This window comes from Meleagris gallopavo, chromosome 2 (genome assembly GCF_905368555.1).
Source record: "Meleagris gallopavo chromosome 2, MGAL_WU_HG_1.1, whole genome shotgun sequence".
Lineage (NCBI taxonomy): Eukaryota > Metazoa > Chordata > Aves > Galliformes > Phasianidae > Meleagris > Meleagris gallopavo.
This window is the reverse complement of record NC_139405.1, coordinates 78,761,787-78,786,460: the sequence shown is the minus strand read 5'-3', so window position 1 is coordinate 78,786,460 and position 24,674 is coordinate 78,761,787. Positions and strand designations below refer to the sequence as shown.

Genomic DNA, 24,674 nt, shown 5'->3' with positions numbered 1-24,674 from the left:
TAATGAATACCTAACAGGTTCAATCTATTTCATCTGAGGCTTCAAGTGTTCAGCAAGTCTGAAGAGAAAACTGAATTAAAGGGAAGAAGACTCCAGAAGTCACGAGGCATGCAAAAGTCATTGACACTTCTTAAGGCAGATGTGATATTAACAATGGGACAGGCAATCTGTCCAGACTCTTTCTAATGACAGGACATGATGTATATATCAAGAAGATTAATAAGGAAAAAAAAGAGAGAACTTCAATTCCCTTCATATTTCCTTTCCTGCCACTTCCAATGAACCTGCATCTGACATGTAAAATAAAATCAGGTCTCGATGTCTTTACACGACATGTTTCCATCTAGAAGAGTATAGCAATATTTCTCTGTATCATATCAGGAATATATTCTGACACAAATTATGAAGGTTACAAGGCCTTTTACAAAAACATACAGCACTGTTAGCTTTCAGCCTCTATACCTGATTTAAATATCCAGATTTAAAGTAATCAAAATAAAATGTATCACATATGTACACAGTAACAACATACCTCAGAAATTCTGTAACAAATGAGACCAGACCTACAGGTGAATACTAGCTGGATACACCTATGAAACGCTGGGTTAGCTCATTAAAATAATTTGAATTTATTAAAATAAATTGAATTTTAGAATTTCAACAAATATCTTCACTTTTTTGGCATCTGCCTTGAGTGAAAATTAGTTAAGATATGGAAAGCCTACAGAAGATTGAGACTGTAGTTCAACAACATTCTGAGGATTACCTTCCTCAAACTTTTCCTAAAACAGCCCTGGATACTGTTCGGTCTTCTTTGCTTCAAGGGCAAACACCAGCTTATGTTCAACTTGATGTCCACCAGTATCTCCAAATCCTTTCCTCTAAAGATGCTTTTCAGCCAGCCACCCCCAGACTGTACTGGTTATTCTTCCTCAGTTGCAACAACTGCCATTTGCCCTTGTTGAATTACATGAGGTTCCTGTCTTCTCCAGGCACTTCTCCAGCCTGTCCAGATATCTCTCCCTGGCAGCCCACCACTCTGCTCTGTCAGCCACTTCTCCCAGGTTTGTATCCCAAGCAAATTTGCTGAGGGTGCCCTATTTCTCATCACCAGGTTATAAATAAAGATGCTGAATAGTACTGGCTTCAGTCTCTGGAGCACCCTGGTGACTGGTCTCCAGATGAATTTTGTGCTGCTGATCACAACTCTCTGAGCATGGGGGCTCAGTCATTTTTCGGTCCGCATCACTGGTCCACCTACCTTGTCTGAACTTCATCGATTTTACAGTTTTGAAAAATTTGTTAAAGTCACAGTGAACACATCCACTGCTCCCTATTTACCTACTGAGCAGATTATTTCATAGTTATTTGGTTAGGCTGGAGAGCTGGGTTGAAAGGAGCTTCATGAAGGTCAGCAAGGGGAAATTCCGCATCTAGGGAGAAATAGCTTAATGCATGCTCAGTGCAGGAGGCCAATGGCATCCTGGCTTGTATCAGAAATGGTGTGGTGAGCAGGACTAGGGGTGTCATCTGCCCCTGTACTCAGTACTGGTGAGGCCTCACCTCGAGTACTGTGCTCAGTTTTGGGCACCTCAGTACGGAAGGGACATTGAGGTGCTGGAGCAGTCCCAAGAAGGGCAACAAGGCTTGGAGAATATGCTGTACGAGGAGAGACTGAAGGAACTGGGGCTGTTCAGTGTGGGGAAAAAGAGTGAGGGGACGCCTTTGCCTGCAAAGCCAACACAAGACCCCTGCACTAAGAAGCAGCAGCAGGGGGTAGGGCTGGTCTGTGACAGAAGAGGCACAACAGCACTGCAGAACCCAGGCTTCCATGTACAGAGAGAGTCAAACAAGAAGAGCTCAACCCTGGAGCTCTTCCTCATGGCACGTACCCCTCAGGTTGCTCTACTCCAGGTTCTACTATACCGCGAATATATAATAAGAGGTGAAAAAAGACAGAAACAGGGCAACATTCCCTCAGAAGATTCTCACTCTCCACCACCGCCCGATCAGCTGTCACGGCAGACCAGCCGGCGAAGGAGCGACCGCCCCACTACGCGACACGGCGGGACGCGCAGCAGCTCTCGCGAGAGTTCGGCAGAGACCGAGACCGCAGCGATGGCGCTGGGGCGTCACGTCCGGCGCCACCCAGGGTGCAGCGGGAGCGCTGGTTGCTATGGTGCCGCGAGGGGCTCGCCCGGATGGCGCTGCCCGCGCCGCCTCCCGCGCGCGTTTTCGCCGAGCTCTGCCCCGTTCCAGCTCCAGCCTCAGTCCCAGCCCCGCTCCCGGCGGGTGGCGGCTGCGGCCTCCCCGCGCCGTCCGGCCGGCAAGTCCACGTGAGCGGCAGTGCGGAGCTGAGCGCCGTCCCGGACCGTGCGCGGGTGTCGCTGCGGCTGGGCAGCCGGAAGGGGGTGGCCGGCGCGGCGCGGAGCAGCGTGTCCCGCAGGCTGGAGTACATCGCACAGAGCGCCCGGCAGCGCGGCGTCCCGGTGAGCGGCGGCCCGGAGCCCCGTGTCAGCCCGCGGGACGCCTCGGCGCAGTGCCGCGGTGCGGGCTGTGCAGCGAGCCGCGTGTTGGGCGTGGTGAAAGCATAGTGTTGCATGTAACGCCTTTTCTTCGCTCTGATTCCCTCCCTCCTTGCAGTTCCGCCGCGCGCGTTTTTCGCGCGTTATCGCATAAAGCAGCGGGAGATGATAAGAAGGGCCTTCTCAGTCCTGATTCAGGGAACGGTCGTACTGCAGCTGTGGGACTGGATGGCACGGAGGCATGCAGGCTGCGGTGGGCTGCATCTGTCACCCGTGTTTTTCAGTTAGGAGGTGGCAACGTGTGTTTCTGTCACATCCCGTGAGCCCTGCTCACACTGGTGACAACCGGGAGGAGCATTCATTTGCCAACAGCATGGCTTGTTCAGCCAGAAACGGGGGGGATTATCGGCTGAGTGTCTTTGATTTCTCTCATGTGCATTAATAGGGACTTAATCTGGTGGATTGTCAGGGGAATGTGGGAAGACAAGGCAATTTATGCATTCATTACAAGCTTTGTACCCATCGCCACGGGGAGCTGTCAGACTGTGGGGTGTTTTCACCCTGGGTGCAATCAAATAGTGCTTCAGCCTGGGAAAAAATCAGAAAAAAATAGTTGCAGATGCCCTTGCAGTGGTTTGAGTGCCTGATTTCCGATTTTGACCAAGTCTGATAGAAACAGGATTGCATGAAACATCGACTTCATAGCCAGGCTGGATGTGGCTCTGGGCAGCCTGGTCTAATGGTTGGTGACCCTGCCCACAACAGGGGGTTGAAACTAGATGATCACTGTGGTCCTTTTCAACCCAGGCCGTTCTATGATTCTATGTCGGATGACACATGAAAGGAGTGAGCTGTGCTAAGTGAGTGAGAGCGCTTTTGAGGTGCTGTGCACATTACTGCAAGCTAGAGAAAATAATCACAGTGATGGTGTAAGCGGGTAGAAAAGAGGCTGATTTTACCCTGAAAGCTGAGCAGTCCGTGAGTTATTACAGTAATTTCTCAGGACTCTGTTGCTATTTCAGTGTTGGAGGATGGAAGTGTTCCTTCTCTCTGCTGATTAGAGAGACTGTGACATGCTGCGGAAGTTCTGGGCTTCTCAGTGTTAGCAATGTGTTAGCTCCAGAGAACAACAAGTTGTGTTTGTTGGTTTTTTTTAGAGGGTAGTTCCCTATGGTGTCATTTTTATTACTTTGTTCTATCCAATTTTCAGTCACTACTGCTGCAGCAATCATTTGCCTTTTCTGTTGACTAATAACTGCTGGCAGTTTGTTCTCAACGTTTCCTAACGTTAATAGCATTCTAGACTCTTCACATTCTCCATATGGCTCTGTTTCTTTCAAGGTTATAGAAGGCCCCTTTAGAAATAGCAGGTTAGTCTATATATTTACTTATTTATTAATCCGTGGATCCATTTCCTTAACCCTTCATACTGCTCTTGTAGGAAGCCTGTGAGATCAGGAGTATGTAACCTGTGCAGCAGCAGGAGCTTGTGTTAGCAGCTTGTCATGGTGCCTGGGGCTGCACCTAATTTCCATGTATATTTACAAAGAAATTTAATCAGAATTAGGTGCACGTAGTAGAATTTATTTATAGTGTGCTATAAGGATATACTCCAGAGCACAAAATCTGCTTAGGGAGCTGCAGGGAAAGAACAGTCAGTAAGGAAAGCAATCTCTTGCTGAGCCCAGCTGTTTAAAAGGAACATTTTTCTCTTTCTGTAGAAGCATGCTGTTTAATATTCACAACTTAGAAAATACCTGGGGAGTGGTGTGTGACAGTGACACTCATTTTCTTTAATCACTGCATCTAACAATTGTCATTGGCCATCTTGTGTAAAAACAGCAGTGCTGGTACTTGGGCCAGTTATCTGAGGCTTTGGAGTGAGTGTTGTTTAACAAAACAAACAAACCATTCACAGACAGTATTCAGCACGCTCTGGCTTGGGATTTATCCATGCTAGGGTATGTCCTTGGATATACCTGCAACATTCTCCATATTTGGAGCTAGTTATCCAGGAACCACAGTTATGGATGCACATCCATACAGTCAGTGGAGAAAAAATTGTGAAATTTTGCTCACTTATTTACAGCTTTCCAGTTTCAATGCATCCTTGATTAAGAGGTGTAGAAACCTCCATAAGACTCCTTAAGATTTTTAAGACTACTGTGTATTCTAAGAAATATCCTCAAAATATCCTGACATTTGCTTGAAGAAAACGATTGCAGAAGTCCAGGATACCTGAGGCATTGAAAGTGTAACTTTTCCTAGGGCACAGAGAAAACTGTTCTTCCCTTGTGGCTATTGTGATCAAATGAACAGAGTTCTGCAGCCAAAATATAAACAGTAGACATAAGCAGTATGGGAAAAAAAAAAAAAAAAGCCTTTTGCTTTTGATGTGGTCAAACCCCATATTCCAACTTAAAATTCTGTGATCACCAACCTGTCTGTTCTGTTTCCTTGTCTGAAGATAGAACACCCTACTAAAAGGGAACAAAATGTCTCACAGAAGATGTATTGCAAGAGGCCACATTGTTATGACTTCAGCAATTATGTCTTCCATTTATCTCCAGGAACTCATGCAGCTTCTGTCAAATCCAGTGAGATAAAAAAATTAGCTGTGAGGGAAATGTTACAATAGATGGCACAAGAGGATCTTTCCCTCCCGATCGCATTGATCTTGCACTAGTGCCTAGGACCACACGATGGCACTGCCCTTAAACATACGGCAACGGGGTGAGTGCAAGACCAAAACACAAACAAAAGATGTAGAAGATGAATTCCTTCAGGGGAAACAGAATTTTTTAAAAGGGATTAAAGAATGGGGTGCAAAAAAAAAAAAAAAAAAACACTTTTTCTTTTTACTCTCAAGTTCTATTACAGTGTGGTTATTTCTGTAAAATAGGAGTTCTATGTGTGGTTATTCCTATAAGAAAAGAAAGCTTTCCTGTGGAACTTGAGTCTGCTAAAAGTAGAAAGATTTACTCCATTTCATGAATAAAAGGAGTAAAGGAATTCATTTTCTGTTCATTGCAGAGGAGTTGGACTAGAAGACCTTTAAAGGTCCCTTCCAACTCTAAGGACTCTATGATTCTATGATCCTTTACTGAACTGCAGCTGGCCACACTTCCCAATTACCTCAAACCTATGACTGTAAAAAAGGGGAAATACAGCTCCTAGGAATTTACTGTGCCTGGTCCTTGCTCTTGCTAGGAGAGATTTTCCAAAAACAAGGATGGTTGTGCTTGTATTTCAGCACTGCTTATCAATCATAGCACTGAACAGTCAGAATTTGTTTCTTGTACGTGCTGTGCAATTATAATTATGGGTCTCATTTCCATTTCATATTTTAGAAGGAAAATGCTTCTCACGATTAATGTTATTTCTAAAAAAAATTATGCATGCTATTCAATAGAAGTGAACACTTGAGTTCAGTGTAGGAAATATTCTGACACAGAGCATCTTCTGAAATGCATCAACCCTGAAAGCAAGTATTATTTGTTCCTATGGAATTAGGATTAATAATAAAAGCATTTTCAGTAATTTGGAAGGCTTAGCTTTGTTGTAGGTAACTGTGTTTACAGTAAACTGTTCACCCAAACTGTTTACCAAAGAAGGTAGTGGACGAAAGAAATGTTAGGCCACCAGCAAGCTGGCCGGGTATTCAGATGTAGCCAGAGTTACTCTGTACCTGAGTTTAATATCTTACTGATAAGGTTTTTCTAGTGCTCTGTACAGCCATCACATTGAATAATATAGCTGCTATTACTGCAGAATGTCAGATTGGAATAGCCTCTGTTAAGGGTTTCCTTCCTACTGAATAACCACTGATTAGGCATTGTTTAAATCATCTGCCATGAGCTGCTGTGGTTGAAATATCTTAAAATCTGAAGAGTACTTTCCATATGCTAGCTTTCTGAAAACAGCTGAAATCTCCTGTTTTTGTTTTTGTTTTGTATTAGATGGATTGACAGTTACATGCTGATACACAGAGCTTCTAGCTAGCCGTTGCTTTCAAGACCTCATTCCTCCCTTCAGGTGGATAGCAGCAGAATTAACTTATGGCGCTGCTGTGTGATTTACTTTAAATAACATCAAGGAATCTTTAACATCCAGCTTTAACTGAAGAGATTTGCATGGAAAATTCCCAACTTCTGTTGCTAGGTTATAAGTAATAAGCCAAAACCGTTCAACTTCTACTGAGCACAGTGTACATACATTTCCAACAGACCCTTCATTTCTGCCTTTTAAGATTATTGTATCTCATTTTAGGAAGAAAATATGACTGTAACAGAGGATTTTAGCAGAGTAGAGGACACTTACCAGATGGAAGCAGAGGTATGTATTCATCCTAACGAAACCAAACAGTGGAGCAAGGACCAATGCAAAATTTACCTACTGTCTGTTCTTGTAATAAGGAGTAGGTATTCTCTGCAGGAAAAGCAACATAGTCCAAAGAAACTAAGGAAGGACTACAGTTTAAAAGCATTATTTGGTTGCAGTCTTCTGTTGCATACAAAACTTCTGTAACATGGAAAGAATTTTTTTTCTTCTCATATTAAGCTGTAATGCTACAGAAGAGACTGCTTTGTGCTAGGACTCCAGGGCTGTCGTCCTGTGGTGGTGTGAGCAAACCTTTTACTCCTCCTTTACCCCTGGATGTTCTTGCCCTCCTTCCGCAAGGAGTTTTACATAGGTAGTTAGGTAATAGGTTGATTCAGAAAGCTGCTCCAATTAAAAGCTAATCCAGGAAAAAAGTGGTTATTTTTTCAGTGTTTTAGCTCTGTGAACTGAAGGCAGTGCAAGGCAGAGGACAAGAATGGATGGGGGACAACAGTGGCACAGCAGTCCTAATCTAGACTCGTTTAAGCCACAGCTGAACAGCACTTGGACTTTAGTCTGTTCTACATGACTCTGCCATCAGCCTGCTGCAAGTAAAGCAAAGCTAATTGTTTCCTAAGTAATTCACTTTGAATTTTGCAGGTAAAAGCACTGTGTGAAAGTCAAATATTATGGGAATAATCCCATTTACTTCAGAATCAGCTCAAGGGGGTGTATTTTTCCACATTCATACCACTGGGAGAAGTAAATGCTACGCTGAAAGTATTCCCTAAGGGATTTTATGTATTTTTAGTCTATGAACCTTTTCAGCTTTTATCCCTTCATTCACTACAAAGCAACTTAACTGGTTCTTACAAAATAAACACAGAAGTACACAATAAAATGATAGCATTTTTATAGAGCTGCTGTTCACAATCCCCTAAAACAGAGCTCAGCCTCTTCAGTTCCCTTGTTTAAGGTATATTCTCCTAACAACAACAAATATACAAAAAATTGAATGTCTGGAGAACAAAATTTGAATTTTGGAAATGAGTCCTTGGCTATGTAAGATGATATCATCATTGTCATCTACTGAACGACTTTAATTTCATAGTTTAGATTACAACTTTCATGAAAGCTTCAAACTTAGGCCTACAACTTCAGTCTTATGTGGTAACTTAACCAATCACCGTCCTTTTCCTACCATTAATTTTCAGTCAAGATTATAAGTGAAAAGCAATTTACACAGATTAAGTATTCAGTCAGTTTGGACCAGCTGTAATTGTTGTTCTGAAGTTCTATGGTTGCACAGTGCCTGGGAACCAGAACATTAAAATCTGCCTACCTGCAGTGCTGCTGCTGCTGGCTACACCAAATGCTTATGTAGCAGTGTTGTGGCTCCTAATGCAGAGATTCATTTCTCTTTGCCTCTCCTTTTATGTAAGCACTTCTTTTGTTAGTGCAGCTTCATGAACTGCTGAAGCTCCATTGACCAGTGTGCTGTACTACTTCAGCAATATAAATGAATTTAAAATTAATAACATTGTCTTCTGTACTAAAGAGTTTGCCATCGTGTTTGTTATATATCAAATCACAGAAAGTCATGCATTGTTTCATTCTTTAAACTTTTTACCATTTGTCTACTGTAACAATTTTCAGAAGGCTTAAGAAATTTCCAGACAAATAACTATTTTAAGGTATAATTAAGATACACTTTCAACTGCAACTCTAATTCATTCTTTAGCGAAGGAAAACATGCAGAAGAATGAAGTTTTAAGAGATCACAAAGCTTTATGATATCTTATAATAATAGTTCATTTATTGCGTGCTGATCAAATGGGATGAAGATTAGGTAGTTCTTGTGCACATCTTAATATACTTGCCTTTTCATAAACCACAATTTGTCCTTTACAGCCTTACCCAAATCTTACCGTGTGTCCGTAATGGTTTTGTCTACCCTATGTTTTCACACTTCTTAATCTTTATCATAATTTTATTAAAGAAATCAAAAGCCCGTTTTGCATTTTATTGCTCAAATATCCTCTTTAAATTCAAGTCGAAATTAGTGAGTGTAGGCCTAAATAATTTAAGTGAAAGCTGGGAAATAACAAAATTCAGTATTGCTCAGTGTTTTTCTGCTCCCAAGAGTACCTGATTACATGCTGCTTTATTAACAATAGATTTCCTGAGTGCCGAAAGCCACCCCAGACTGAGTTGCTTATCTCTTACTTAAGACCCACTGTTCTTTTGCTTGATCATTCTTCTGCTTCGTGCCCTTGAGGGAGCTAATCTTGTAAACGTTGATAGCAATCTGGAAGACACTATGTCAGTCCTCATAGTGAGACTATATCATAGTGAGACCAACTTCCACAAAATGCTATTAGAACCATTTTCTTGGAAAGCAACACAAGAAAATACATGAGTATGTCAAGAGCTCTCACTGAAGAAAGAAATCTAGCTTTAGTCTCATCTTTGGTCTTAGTTCAGGTTGGTGCTGCACCTCCCAAAAGTAATCCAGCCACCAATTTATGCATAAAGGGTATATAAATCAAATGCATGTGCATTCTTGGTGCACTTTTGCACAACGGACACGATTTGTCATCATAGAAGGTGTAATTACCCTGTCACTTGATCTTGGCCAGTTTTTAAGGCCCTAAGCTGAGCTGTGGCTCAGTTTCGTAAGGACTGAGCCAGTACAAAGATTCGAGCCAGGATAAGGTGTGTGAGGGAGGCTAACAGGAGCAACAAAATTAGTGCATTAATTGCTGTGATAATTGTCAGTATCCATTTTTACCTTACCCTGTAGATGAAGTAGCCCACTCTCACTGAAAGATTCAACTCACTTAGATGATCTTTACCACCAGGTAAATGTGTGGCATGCCCATAGGAAGTTACTGCAGTACAGCTGATGTGCAGTAGTTTGGATTTCCATAGCTATGCCTACCCTGGGATAGGCTGCATGGATTGCATGGAGAATGTGTTCTGTATTTCACGTGGGTCAGCAGTGGAAATTCCTGTACAACTTTCTTTGTCCCCAACTGCTGAAGCTTTATTGCTGTCCAGAAAGAGTCAGGGAGGTGTTAACCCTGACTTGGTGATCAGAGCAGTGTACTGCTAGGTGAAGATGAGGATTTGGTCCTAAAGAAAGATTTTGAGAGCTGGGATTTCTGCTTGCTGAACATTTCAGCAGCTGGGCATCATTACTTCAGTGCTCACAACTGCTCTCCTGCAGAGAAGGCTGTAGGGCTCTGAATCCAGGCTGATAGCAATGCTTGCTTTGTAGCACTTGGGAAAACACTTTAATTCCTTATGTATCTATATTTAATGCTTCTTATTGCCAAAGCTACAGGCAGATAAATGCTTAAATTGTATTTAATCCAAAACTGAAATGCCATGGTCTTTTTAGCCTCTGGAATGAATTTGTTCACCCACCACAATGTTTGGAGCCCACTGCAAACTAGACTGGACTAGGCTTATTTTCTTCTCTTAGTTTAGATTTCTTGAACGTAATGCATGAAATTAAAATGTAATTTTCCTTCATGCACAATGTTTTCCACATCATTGTGCTTGGGCTTCTGCATAATTAACATCTAGTAATCTAAGTTTAAATTTAAAAGAGAAGAGCTAAGATGCATCTAATCATGTGTCCCAAATAGCATGTGTTCATTTTTCAAATTGTCTGCATACCAAGAATGCCATGCTTCCTCCCAAAAGAGAATTTTCTTAATCCTCAGTTTTAAATCATTTTATGAGTTTCCTTCTGTTGCAAAGCAAACAGCTCATCATCTGTACGGGTATGTAAGTATTCCAACTTAGCCAACGTTTCTGTTATATACAGGATTAGCACATTTAGTTAGTTTGTAGCTATCTGTCTTCATGTTGACTTAATTAGACATGTTGAATCATTGGAGAAAACAAAAAAAAATTACTTGTCTGATGTCTATGTTCACTCCCAGGTCTGTATTATATTCACTGATTTTGGAAAAATGCAGAATGTTTGCAATCTACTTATTGAAAAGTTAGGAACTTCTGTTACCATCAGCCCGCCTCATTTCTACCACACGCCAGAAGCCATAGACACCCTTCGGTAAGTTTTCTCTTATGCCATAAATTTTACAGCCTCAGATAATATTTAATATGCATACTTAATTTCTACAGTTCGTAATGGGAGAAAATAGATTCCTTAATACATAAGCAAATTTGTGTTTCAGGTTTTAGCATTTGGTCTAAATATAACTTAATGCTTTTCAGCTTTGGAGGATGAATCTTGTTCTTTCTACAGTGCCCCTGCGCAAAGGCAGAATATGATAAATGTTTTCTCACTGATTTCCATTGGAAGTATAACCTACTGCAGATATTAGGTCAACACAATTTGACTTAGGTTACATCAGCATGTGTTACTTGAATTTATTCGTGAAGGTACAAATATGTTACCAGATGTTGATAATTCTAAGTACCTTTACCAATTTGCAGTGCTTTCAGCTACTGATGTGCTCTGACATGAGCCAAGTGCAGTGCTTACTTAGAATCAAAACATGCTCCTTGCTTATCATCTTGCTATTTTAGTCTTGCTGTTTGTACGAGTTGGCTTTGCTTATTATTGTGCTGCTTTTTCTACCTCTCAGCCGTAGAGTATGTGTCTCTGCTGTTGGAAACACACGGCAGAAAGCTCAAGAAGTGTGTCGGCTGTTTGGCCAGTCATTGGGAAAGCCTTTATTAATAAAAGAAGAAGAAACAAAAGAATGGGGAGGCCACATAGACAGTCACCTATCTAACACCCCAGACTCACTGACGCTGCAGGAAAGAATCCAGAATGCTACCGCTTATGCATCTTGTAGAGTGTTTGCTGTGTTTGAGATAAAGGGAAAAGAAAACAGAAGAAACAAGTTGCTCTAAAAATTTTCAAATCATACTTGCTTTCTTAATAAATTTTTATGCTTTCTTAATAAATATAAAACTTAAATGTTTCATTTTTTTCTGCTCTGCAACCTACCAGTTGTTCACTTCTAATGAAATGAATCCTTCAAAATAAAACACACTTAGGAATGCTTTACTCCATCATACGAAAAAAAAAACCCAACCATGCATTAGTTTTTATCTTGGTGTCTATTTGCTCAAGTTTATGAAGGAAATATGTTGTCCAGATGTACATTTTATGTACAAATACTTGAATGCTTCAGTCATGAGGATAGATGTCTCTCAACCACGGCTGCAAAATATACTTTGATCCGTCATATCCACAGAAATAGACTTTAACATCAGGGTGGTGTACCTGAGAAAATATTTCAAGTTGAATTAGCACCAGAGTTAGCAGTAAATACAAACTGATACTTGGATGATTTAAATTAGCTTTTTTGAAAACTCCTGATTAGTCTAAATTCATAATGTACACAGATATACTTTCAGTGGGATTTTCCACACACTTTAATACAGTTTATGCAATCGGAACAGTGGCTTTCACAGATCATCAAGGGCTCTACAAACGAACAAATCTCTTGAGGTATCACTTGCTAGATTTAACTGGGCTTGATTTTCTAACACAACACTGTTTCTAATTGAAGTAGTTTCCACTCATTTGTCACTGGTACAGCTTCCTGTTAGTTTTTTTTGGCTGGATCAGTTATCTAATTCAACCAGGCAGGCAGCAGGAACGCTAAAGCAGTCAGGGAAATGGTGAAGACACACAAAGTTGATGATCTTTCACAAAATCATAGACTGGCTTAGGTTGGAAGGGACCTTAAAGATCACCTAGTTCTATCCCCCTCATAGTTCCATAGGTATAGGCATGACTACCTATTAATTTCAACTTGATGGTTTTCAACTAGAAATCTAGATTGGCAAGCATCTAGATTATCTTCCTTAATAATCTGTGGGAAGACTAAGCCTCTGATAACTGGATTTCATTAGGTAAATATTTATGGTGAGGTATTTGTTTCTTCCCACGGGCTATAAATGTCACTGACTGGCATAACAAAAGTTCTTTTTTAGACACAAGTCTGTGTGGTCAGAACCCAATTTTAAATACTGATGACACTCATCTGCATTCCTGCTCCTTTAGTTCCTACTCCTGAGTTCAGGCATGTTAACTGTTTTGTATTGCTGGCTAACACAATTTTTTTGTTACTGGTTTCTGGCTAGTTCAAGAACCAGGTGCATCTTTTGTAAGCTAGAAATCAAAAACTACCAAGACCATGATATACAAAACAGAATTATAGGTTAGCAGAGTCTTGCAATTAAAGAAGGGAGATATTATTCAGTCTAGGCAGTGAGTAAGCAGAAGCTTTTTGAAATGCAGATTTTTCAGGGTTGAATTGAGAAACCAACATACTTGGCTGGATTCAGTAGAAAGGAATTAAATGATTTGTCCAACATTGATGGGTTAGTTAAATTCTAAAATAAAAGTCCATGTCTGCAACAGCTTGTACATAACCAAAGCCAAGTTGCTAAAAGACTTCAGGAAAAAAAAAAAAAAAAAGCCTAACAAACAAAAGAAAGAAACCGCCTTGGTAGTTGGATACTTTTAAGTAGACAGTAATTTGTTTGAGTTATTTATCACCTTCTGAAAACACATTTGGCAGTAGTTTGCATGTCTGCTTTCTCTATTAGTTTCACTACCTTTGTAAAATAAATAGTTTCTATTAAGCCGAAGGTCAGCCAACTTTTAAACACAGAGAGTAACAAACAAGTTGCAACTAAATAAAAATAAATACTACCTGTAATCCCACAATAACTGTTATCTCTTCCTCAGGAACGTAAGCTGTAGATTTGCCAAGTCCACTTGCATTGTTAATTAGAATTCGATAGTGAGGGGTATCTTTTACATCCTGTAAAAACAGAAGGAAAATAAAAAGCTTCAAGAGGAGATGGTGACTAAAGTTTACATTATATAATCCGTTAACTTTCAATAGACTTAAAGAACCTAAAACCACTCAATATATACATATGGGAAGTTTACTTTTTGTGATTTACACCAACATCAATTTGGAAAACTAAATATAAAACAATCAAAATGCAGTGAGGTTCTTCTTGGCATATATATATATTTTTCATTTTAAGAGCCAAGATTTTAAATATCATTTTCTTCCACGCATCTTTCAAGATAAATGACTTAGAATATCTCTTGGGGCCTGCTTTCTGTATATATGTCCCATGACAATCTGTCTTTCTACCTTCATAACTGTTGACAGAGAACACCAGAGAGAGGGTCAAATTCAGAGCACCTCCAACAACCTCAGTGTCCACTCATGAATAAAGCTACAGCAACTTGTATATACAGCAATATATAAAAATCCTCTGGCCAAGAAGGAAATGTCGCTTACTGTTATTTTTGTAGTGCCTACAAACCCCAGTTACTGGTCAGGCTCCCACTGTGCTGACTACTGTCCATAAATGTTCCCGCCTAAAGTAACTCACAGGCTAAACACAAAACAGTGATGGATGAATATAGGCAGATAAATGGAGTTTATGCAGCAGTTAGTATTGATCCATGTGACAGGCAGTGGCCTCCACTCAACAATGTGGTAATAGATGCAAGGTAGAGAAAGGCACAAAAAGGATGGGCTCAAAGCTTGGCTAATATTCACTGTAGATTTGCAACAACCAAGCTTAATAGTTGCCTTGTAATGGTCAGAAGACATTTTGCATAGCAGGGGCACAAAACATGAAAAAGCAAGGGCAAATAAAAAATAATAATAAAAAAAAAAACAAAACACAACACATAAACTACACTTTCACTACTGAAATTAAAACCATAATATGAACACAAGGTCACTGGGAGAACAGATGCTTATAACAAATCACAATGCCTGATGGAAAATACATGGGTGTGTAGTTGGTAACAATACCATTGAGGGGACAAAAAGAGAAGGGTGAAGAGCAAGAATGCAGATGTTTTAGAAGCCAAGGATGAGTAGCAGATGGATAAAATTACAGCAGGGAAGGGACAAAATGAACACAACAACGCTGAATGTCTGCTCCCAGCTGAATACGAATTCTCATCTACAGACAGTTTCTCATTTTTTCTCATTTTCAGTCCTCTCTGGCTTACTGATGAGTGCCTTCCTGCCACTTAGGCAGCATGGCAGTGGCCAACCTCCAAGTATCCTGCACTACATTATCAGGCCAGCACTGTCAACGAACATTTAGCATCTGATTTTCAAATACAACACAGACTTACGCTACAGAATTTCAAAAGCTTCAAGAATTCTAATAAAAATTCACTGTTAAATAGATACACATTTCAACTGTCCAGATCCTCAGAAGCATAGCTTCCAATCTGAAACTGATTAAACACAAAGGCTTACTTGCATTTCTTAGATGAGGTGAAGATATTACCAATTATATCTACTCTAGAATACCAGAAGAAACTTTTCAATTTTAGTGACACGTCATGAGAAATTTAACATTTCAGGTTGACACTGCTATTTTAAATACAACACTGTGTTTGTAATTTTAAATCAAGAAATGTCAAGCACAACCCTGGCCAGCAAAGTTTAACCAATCAATGCTGCAAAAGCAAAGCTCTGCCATTAGGAAGGAGCTAGGAAGTCTGAAGCAGTGTTTGAGATTTTCTTGTTTTTAAACAGAGTTATTCTGTGTCTGTATTCATAAAACAGGAATTTAATTCAGCCAAACCTGTTTTTCTGGAGGATATTTGTATTGCAGCCATTCTTCTGGAGCTTTAGCTCTCCTGTCCCATCCAACAATGACTCCCGAATAACCAAATCTTTTGTGAACTATCACCTGTCCCACACTGAACTGGATAGATTCAGGCTTTGGGCTGTGAACATGAGATGACGCTAATTTAATAAAGAAAGAGAGTTAGTGAGAAGAAGTGTTTTATGAAGCACATTAAGCATTTACCCAGACATTCACATTCTTCTGACTTCTACCAGAAGAGAATTGACGGTTAGATTTATAAGCAAAAGTTAGCAAGGAACCAGGTTTGTTTGTTTGTTTTTTTCCCCAGGAGTATTACTACGATATTTGACAAAGCAGCAATCAATAAGGAAAGCCATTTTCTATTTGTGTCTCTTCTGAGATTACATAGAAGTCTTAAAAGTGTTTTGGAAAGCATAAGCATACATATGTATTGACAGTTACTGTTCAGCTTCACCTTTATATTCAACATTTTACAATGTTACACACAATAACTAATTTTATCATTATTTTTTTTTTCAGTTTGGGTCATGGAATGTTTCTATTCCATCTACTGTGGGAATTTTTTTGCCAGAGCAAAATAATCAATGGCTTCTTTTTCCTCTTTTAAAGTTGATTTGAATGTATTCATTTGAATCAAGTGTAAGCTACACCATTATCTCATACATCAATACAAAATACACTCAGATCTGTTCAATAAAACAGACATATATATGTGGTGCATCGATAACACTGCACAACTCAAGGTGGAAAGGCCTCAGTTTTATATGTTCTGTTTTGCTTACTGAATGGTATCAGTGTTTAGGGAGAACCAGGAAAAAGTTACAAGTATAGACATACACCACAGAAAAACTTAGAACACATTATCACCAGCAAAATCCAAAAAAACTGCAAAGACTTCAATACCTGCAAAATAAGAACGGTTTTCTGCTTCATTGTTGGCACTTTCAATTTTCTTTCCTCCATAGTACCAATTCCTAAAATGTAAAATGAATAACCAAACATTCAAACAAGTTATTTAGAAACTGAGTTTTAGGATAATCAGCTTTCTGATTATTACTTTAAGCCTTTGTCTGAATAAAGGAATGCTACAAAGCCTTTGGCTCAAAATTCCTCATAATTTGAAGCTCAAACAGTATAAGAATTTTACTTCAAAGAAAAGGAATTTTTTCCAAGAGGATAAAAAAATATAACTTCCTTGGATACGTAGCTCCACAGCTACATTAGAATTTTTATTTCAGAGAAAACCCATTTACTTTCTATAAGTGAGCTTGATATTATTCTGATTTGCAAATTCTACTGTGAAAACTTAAAGATTGCTTAACTGTGATTTGTACAAGATGTCAGCAACGAGCCACAGCTTAAGGCTATAGTAAATATAGCTTGTTTGTGCTAAGCTGAGTTTAAAGGGGGGGAACTCAACTTTTTGGGGGGGTCAGAGTGTAGACTATCAAATAATTCTTCTGCTCAAAATATAATAGGAGCAATCTATGAAAAAAAATAATTTGGGCAACCCTGCCCATGGCAGGCATCCACAGCACCCAGGAACCTGCTGGTGCCGAAGAACTAGCATTTATCCTACCTTTTTTCCTCTTCTACGATGTTCACCAGCTTTGCTCTTTCCGCCTTACTCCCTTCACCCTGCCTGAGAGAAAGCAAAAGAAGGTTCCACAACTGTGCAAACTATATATTCTACATTTTTCTAAATCTTAGGTTAACTCTCACCTGTTGGAAGGCTTAAGGTTGACAACCTTTTAACAGAAGCAGGAAGGGGCAAATAACCTGACTTGTCAGACTGTGTTGTTGAAAGCAGCAACTGCTAAGGAGGGTTTGGAATGTCATAAATATCTCAAGATTTTTAGGATATCCAATTTTTTTTTAGTGATAAGATATTCAGAAGACACAAGCTGCTCCAAAAAATATACAAATCATCGACTGATCTTTTGGTGTTTTAAGGTTTTCTCTTTACACACAACTGACACTCTCTGCAAAGTTGAAAAGCAATTTACAGTGAAACTGAGAGCAGCACAGTTTCCTTTTGTATGTCACTCTGCTACACTTTCCTGGGGGCAAAAATAAGTCCGAATTTTCCACAGTTCAGAAGTACTCCTTAGCACCTGGACCACTGTACATGAATCAATTATAAAGGACCTCAAAGATCTAGGCAGTGTAGAACCTTTAGTATTTCTACTTCACAAGGGTTATGTCTCACAAAGGAGCCCTTTAACCTCCCTGAACAAATCCATTCAATAATTGCCTTAAACTGACCTGGCATATTTGTAAATGAATACAATCTTTTTTTTTTTTTCCTAGATCACTTCATCTACATGTATCCAATAACCAAGTTTTAATCCTAAACCCGCAGATTTCCCATCTGCATTTTCTAGGGCCACCATGTATAGCATAAGATACCCATCTCATTGTTGTAGATCTTATCGTGCAAACATTAACGCAGTTAATCCAGTAGTCTTTGATACAGATCAATTTAAAGAAGTGGATAACACATACAGAATTACTGCCATGAATTATGTCTAGCTTCACATAGAGCTCAAATTGCACATTTGTGTAAAAGACACGCAACGGTTTTCTTAAAACTGGTGCAAAGCCACAAATCAGTCTCAACAAGAAAATGAGAGCCATTTCTCCTCTGTTACTCATTTCACTCCTGCAGCATAACCTCCTGTTAAAAATAGGCTGTGTTTGAAAGATGCAGACAGTACGTAACACTGTACCTCGCCTCTGATAGCCACAGCTTCAAACGATCTGCCCACAGGTCCAGGCTCAAGTAAGATTTCGTAAAGCTGCTCCCACAGGCAATTAACCTTCAGTAGTAAAAAATAACACCACAATGTTTTAAAAGCCTTCCAGAGGATTTTAATGTTTACAAATATATTAACATTTACATATATATATATATCTAAACTTAAAGGTTTCGCTTTTGCAGCGAACAGGAAAAAAAAAAGTCCACGACAAGGAACAAGTTCTCCTCAAGATTCATATCTAACTGCAAATAAATACCCTTTCAATCATCACTTGTGCCAGTAAACCGTATATAAATTTTGGAAAATGCCACCTGTCATGGCAAAGCAGCTTTTTTTCTGTAGTCAGGCCACAGGCGTTGCTAAATTGCATCAGATTCTGCTGTTTCAACTGTAACTTTGGAATACTGAGCACAAGGCATTTTAAAAATGGTGCACATCACTGAAGGACTGTTAAAAAATAGCCAAAAAGTTCTTCATGCACTTAAATTGTTAGCAGTTGACTTCAACTTGTTTTAAATCTGGATCCTTACCCCCCAACTCCTTTTGCATGGTACATGTTCAAGATGCCAACATTGGCAATTGTTACTACAATTAAAAACTTGAATCTGCTGCGCTATTGTCCACCTTGAGTTTAAGTAAATGTACCTGTGACACTGTCAATATATAAACTCTTAACTCATGAACAAAACAGCACCATTTGCCTAGCTCTATCACTATGACTTTCGTAAGTTAATATGTGATGTAAGAATTCCTGTTACTTAAGATTCCATAATGAGTCATACTGTGCAAGAAAAACTATTTTAAGAATAAGTATCAAAAGGTAATGGAAAGTTAGAAATTGTCTTACTATTCAAATGTTGCATTTCTCCATTTTTAAAGGAGAGATTCGTATAGATTGGAATTAGATTGAAACATCCAAAAGCAGAATGAGATGCAGCCATGCAGGAAGATTATACACCGATTTTTACATGAAGATAGTAAGAGTTGTCACTCAGATGCTGAAAGTCTCTTTAATACAGTCACATTAAGCAATAAAAATATCTTAGGTTTGATGTGAATGTATAGGAATAGGCAGCGTCCCACGCAAACTCTCCCTTTCCAGGACAAAGATTCACTGGGAACGTCAAGAGAACTCTCTTATAAATAGCATATGGAATGAGAGATGTACCACCTTTTTGTCATTCGGATGCTCTGAGCAGAGTCTGCTCCATACCACCGGGATATGTAATACTGTGCAGGAAGCGCAGCCAGCAGCGCGCAGATCTGCAGGGCTGCAGCTGCACTGATGTGAGGCATCCCAACAAGGAGTCCTTTAAACAGGCTTCCCTGCTCTCTTATCTAGAAAAGAGGAAAAAAAAAAAAAAAAAAAAGGGGGAAAAAAAAAAAAGATAAATAAGGTAACATGCAGCCTGCCTAGCTGTATAGAGCTTAAAAGTTCCCTGTGGATTGCTTTGTTATTCCACAGGATAATATACAAACTGTACACACAAATGTAAATTAGGTTTCGCTACATTAAATTTGAGAGCATCTATAGAAACTAATAGAAGACTGAAATAGAGTAATTAAATGCATTAAACACATTTGACACATCAGATCGATGGCTTCAGAAAAAGCCATTTAGATGCAGTATCGTATGTGCAGAATGGAGGGATTTTTCTCCAAGAATGTCTCCTTCAGACCAGAAGCATTACCCCAAGGTAAGAGTAACACAGGCCATGGTCACACCACGGCCTGGAAGCACAGAATCACAGAATGGCCTGGGTTGGAAGGCACCTCAAGGATCATGAATCTCCAACCCCCCTGCCGCATGCAGAGCCACCAAGCTCCCCATTTAATACTAGACCAGGCTGCCCAGGGCCCCATCCAATCTGACCTTGAACACCTCCACAGATGGGGCATCCACAGCCTCTCTGGGCAGCCTGTTCCAGCACCTCACCCCTCTCTCTGTAAAGAACTTCCCCTGACATCCAACCTAAATCTTCCCTCTCTCAACTTGAAACCATTTCCCCTCGTCCTGCTGAAAACACACCAACACCACAGTCACCCCTCCACACTGGTTACAAAATGATGGGTGTCACTGTAACTGATACTGCCCGGACATCAGACAGGCCCTGCAGCCCCAAACACCTGCCCACCCCCAGGTACCTCAGCAGCCGTCAGCACGCGTTTCTGCTCTGCTCCAGCCGCCCTGAGGCACAGCTGAGGACTGCCTCTTCACTCTGTGGCCCCAGGGTGAATGGCACCGCTAACCCCTAATCTATGAAAGGAGAACAGAAAGAGTTGCATCTTATTCTCACAGCTTCCTTTTGAGTAAATCCACGCTGCTCCCCTGAGCACAGATTTCAGTGTTCTTCCAGAAAGGTGAACAAGTCCATTTCCCTGTCACAAACAGAAGCCCGATGGAAGTCCCCTGGTTTGAATATTATGCAAAAAAAAATCAGGATGTAACACACACTTGTAATGCAGCTTGCCTGGGACCATCCTCCTGGCAGTTCTGAGCACTCTGTGATGGGCAGCTCTGTCAAGAGTGGATGAATGCATAAATGAAGCCAAAGACTCCTCCTCATCTGTCAGGATATCCATCAGACTTCACCCTAGCCTCTACCAGGCCGGGTCTGCTCGCACTGAGGCCACAGCTGCTGAAGGAGTCACCTCTTTGTCACTTCAGTGAGTAGCACCGATATCTACACTTTCCAAATAAATATAAAACTACAAAAAGCACTTTTTTTCCTGCAGGCATGTGCTACAAGTGGCAATGGTCTCTGACATAAGGCAAAAAATACAAGAACAAAACCATTTGACGATATGGGCAGAAAGCTCTTCTGCATTCTATCATGTACAAAATCAGCAACGCATATTATAAATTCCAGCCAACATACAGTGTTGTTAGACAGCTAACGAGTAATTGTGTCCCTTCTACAGACAGGGAAAAGTCATGAAGAGTTGCTGCTGGACAGAGCAGAGGAGCAGCATCGCCTTTTCTGCATATCACACTGCTGGTCAGAACACCTTGCTTTGTTGCTGGGTCTGGATTGCATTTCCTTGGGCAACAAATTTGAGCCTAGGGCCCATAAAAGGTAATTGAGAAAAGCAAGCATATTAGGCTTACATTCAGCATCCTGGGGCATGCAGTCAAACAAGAGTAATCCATCTTTCTAGTGAAGAAAATGCTTTGAATTCCTGTGCCTTGGCTATGCAGGCAGCTAAGGAAAAACATGTCAGGGGTTGGCACTGCTTCTTTCACCTCTCCATAGCTTGTATTACCCCTCAATGTTCTTCCCTCCCCATCCTCAGGGCCTCCTCAGAGTTCTTCCTTGCTCTGGGGTCTGCCCACATTAGAAAGGCTGTACAAAGATGACCAGAGGCTGGCAAAAGCTACAACAGCAGCTTCAAGGCAAACAAATTATGTGGGAACTGAATGGGCAGTCCTGGGGTTTTGTCTGCAGATGGATGTCAGCCTGTGCAGCATGGACGTCTGCCCCATTAAAACCTCAAATAAATACCAATCTAGATTGGAAATACTAATGTAATCTAAAGAGAATGTTTTTAAAACAACAAAGGAAGCTGTTTCTCTATAAATAAAATATAGCATAACTAGCTTCGGTTAGATAATAAAACCATTATTCTTCCACACAATTAAAATGCCATTATAAGGGGAACATAGCATTAAGCTTTTTGAAGGTACTTAGGAATAAGCTTATCACAGAGGAATCACAGCCTGTGGCCAATTCAGCAGAAGAAAATGCCTGCTTATTCCCTACGTTGCTCTAACAGAGGGATGAGATCAGGACCTGAAGAGGAAAATGCAAATATGCTTCTTCTAGGATCCTCACTTCCAGCATCAAAAGCAACTGGGAATAACAGGAAGGAAGAGAAAGAGGGGTAGAAAGGCCCAGTTTTTGTCTGAAATGTTTTCCAGGTGGATGCTTGGTTCTCAGGCAGCTGTGAATGTTGGTTTCAGCATCTAAATAAGCTGGCTGGATATGAAGAAACTCTTTAAGGAAGAAGGGATTGAGAGGTTCAGGTGACTCTTCCTATTACTTGAATAAAGACCATTTCCTTCTAGACAGCACATTCCTCCCTAGCGTTGGAAATGTTATCTGTGCAAGGGCAAAGTCTCTCCATACAAATACATTGGTATACATACATATACATACCTCTTCCCCTAAGGAGCAGGCACATGGCTCTTGCAATGGGACAAATTGGGTTTTGTTGGCTTCTGGTAAAAATGAAAAAATATGGCTGTGACTTGATCCACGGGGCATCAGGTATTGGGAAAGAAGTGTAAATCCACACTTCTTTTTTGTGAATGATAAGTAATGTGGTGAAAGGTATTCTTAGTTTTTTTTTATTATTATCCTCTCAGCATCATGTCTTTATGTGTTCTCTTTATGTGTTCTTGGCATTGATAGGAGTTGAAGTCAACCCTTTTGTTGCCTGGATTGAATTTGTATTTTTTCAAATATTAGAAAACATTTTCTTCCACCCTTTCTTTCCCCCTAAACAGTAAAAAGCTTGGGGGAAACAATACAAGAAGAATTTGCCATGATATCAATCAAGTAAAACTATAAAATTGAATAAAATAGAATAGAATAAAATAGAATAAAAATAAAATAAGGAGTCAGACTTGTAACTCACTGACAGCAATACCAGCCTCAGCATTTTTAAAGGCACCAGACACCAAACTGGTATTTCTGTCCCTCTAATCTCACTTTTGCACTGACCACAGCTCACAGCTGTAACTGCTGGCCATGTTTCATTGCAACCATGATAGTGACTGAGCAGCAAAGCAATGTTCAATACTACAGAGCTAAAGCTTTTCTTCTGGTGGAAGATCAAGCTCAGTGAAACAAACCTTTGAAAATCAGGCAAGAGAATCTGATGTACATTTTCTGAACAGGCTTAGTCTGCGTTGTTCTTTATCTTTTTTGAGCAGCCTCTCCCTGCACTTGTTCTTTCTTTGTCCTGTTAGCAAAGAATTCATTTCTAGCAGTCTGAAGGCTTTTCTACTAACATGAGATGCAAGTACCTGATGACTGAGATAAACTTTTTAGAAGGCAGAAGTGATTAAATATTAAGTGACCCATTTTCCCTGCAAACATGGAGCAGCCTGTGCAGTACAGCATGGGTAGACCCAGAGATAAATGCCAGACATTGTCTTTCAACTCTAGGGTTTTCGCTATCATCATCTCCATGAAGAACTTTCAGTTCGATGCAACTGTATTTCATGCAAGTTTAACCTCACACATTTGCATATGACAGCATATAACAGTACCAGCCATTTCATTGTTACTTAAACAGGGTCCTCTCCCCCAAAATTGAGATGCACGCACACGCACACCCACACTGTTGAAGGAAGGCATTAGCAGACAGAGCTGCTTCAGCATGAGCCTTCTCAGACTGTATCTTCATTCCTCATAGAAGATGTTAAAAGCAGGGCAGGAACATCCCTACAAGCAAGGCCAAGTCTCAGTCTTTGCTAAAGCAGGCAGTTTGTTTGAGGAGGTATAAGAAATGATCATAAAAATGGCACCCTATAGCACATTTGGCTCCCCATCACTTAGCTGTGTGCCTGGAAACAGTCCTGGGCTTGGGTGGGACCAGCTGCAACACTGCTGTGCTGTGCTCTTTAAGGACGCAATATTCCCCACAAGAGTTCTAAATATATATATATATACATATACATACATCAGGGAAAAAAAAAAGTTTATATAAAAGGAACCACGGAACAAACACTCAAAAAGCAAATGCTTCTTGATAGAATATAATTGCATGCACAAAGGGAAATTGGAATTTTCCACTGACCTGAGTCCTGGAAAAGGGCATTCCTCAGCCATCTGCACTCCCAGCATCCATACTCCCTGTCAGTACCAATTCTCTAAGAGAGAAAGAGAGAGGGAGAGAGAAGAGGCTGAGCTGGGAGCCAGGGGCACCCAGAGGAGGGAACAAACAGAACCAAAACTCACGAGAAGCCCTATGTAATTTTTAATACAAATTTTGAAACTGGTACACAGACTAAAGCATTTTCTTTGAAGATTTCCAAAGCAGAATCCTGGTTTGATAAATGAGCATGTAAGAAAAAAATGCTGCCCATAACACAGTTTCTTGACAGAAAGCTTATATGAATTTTCTGATCATCTTCCTAAATAATTTAACCTCTCGTTTTCCTCACAGCTTTAGCTATCAGGAGACTTTAATATTAATGCACATTTTACAGCCTCAAACTCTTTACAACCATTAGGCTGAATAGAAATCTCAAGTTTTGGAATCCTAATCCTTTCCAATGTATTTTTTTGCCAAAGAAGGATGGCTGTTGTGCATTGAGCGCTCCTGCACAAAGACCTCCTCCATGCTGAGGTGCTGCTTGGGTAAAAACATGCAGTGCTATGGAAGTTGCTGACACAATCATCAG

General features: G+C 40.3%; 2 protein-coding genes across 2 annotated transcripts; one reads left to right on the top strand and one right to left on the bottom strand.

Moving 5' to 3' along the window:
• The first annotated feature begins 2,112 nt into the window (after positions 1 to 2,112).
• Positions 2,113 to 11,799, top strand: IRAK1BP1 (interleukin 1 receptor associated kinase 1 binding protein 1). The gene is made up of 4 exons (XM_085217751.1): positions 2,113 to 2,489; positions 6,795 to 6,860; positions 10,799 to 10,929; positions 11,468 to 11,799. The coding sequence occupies exons 1-4, from the start codon at positions 2,202 to 2,204 to the stop codon at positions 11,736 to 11,738; spliced, it is 756 nt and encodes a 251-aa protein (XP_085073877.1). The 5' UTR covers positions 2,113 to 2,201; the 3' UTR covers positions 11,739 to 11,799.
• Positions 11,800 to 11,910: 111 nt separating this feature from the next.
• Positions 11,911 to 20,218, bottom strand: LOC104909910 (uncharacterized). Its single transcript, XM_010707710.4, has 7 exons — positions 19,434 to 20,218; positions 18,233 to 18,322; positions 17,083 to 17,145; positions 16,407 to 16,477; positions 15,477 to 15,640; positions 13,556 to 13,666; positions 11,911 to 12,114 (listed from the first exon to the last, which is right to left on the bottom strand). Exons 1-7 carry the CDS (start codon positions 19,556 to 19,558, stop codon positions 12,019 to 12,021), a joined length of 720 nt encoding a protein of 239 aa, XP_010706012.1. The 5' UTR covers positions 19,559 to 20,218; the 3' UTR covers positions 11,911 to 12,018.
• Between the last annotated feature and the right edge of the window lie 4,456 nt (positions 20,219 to 24,674).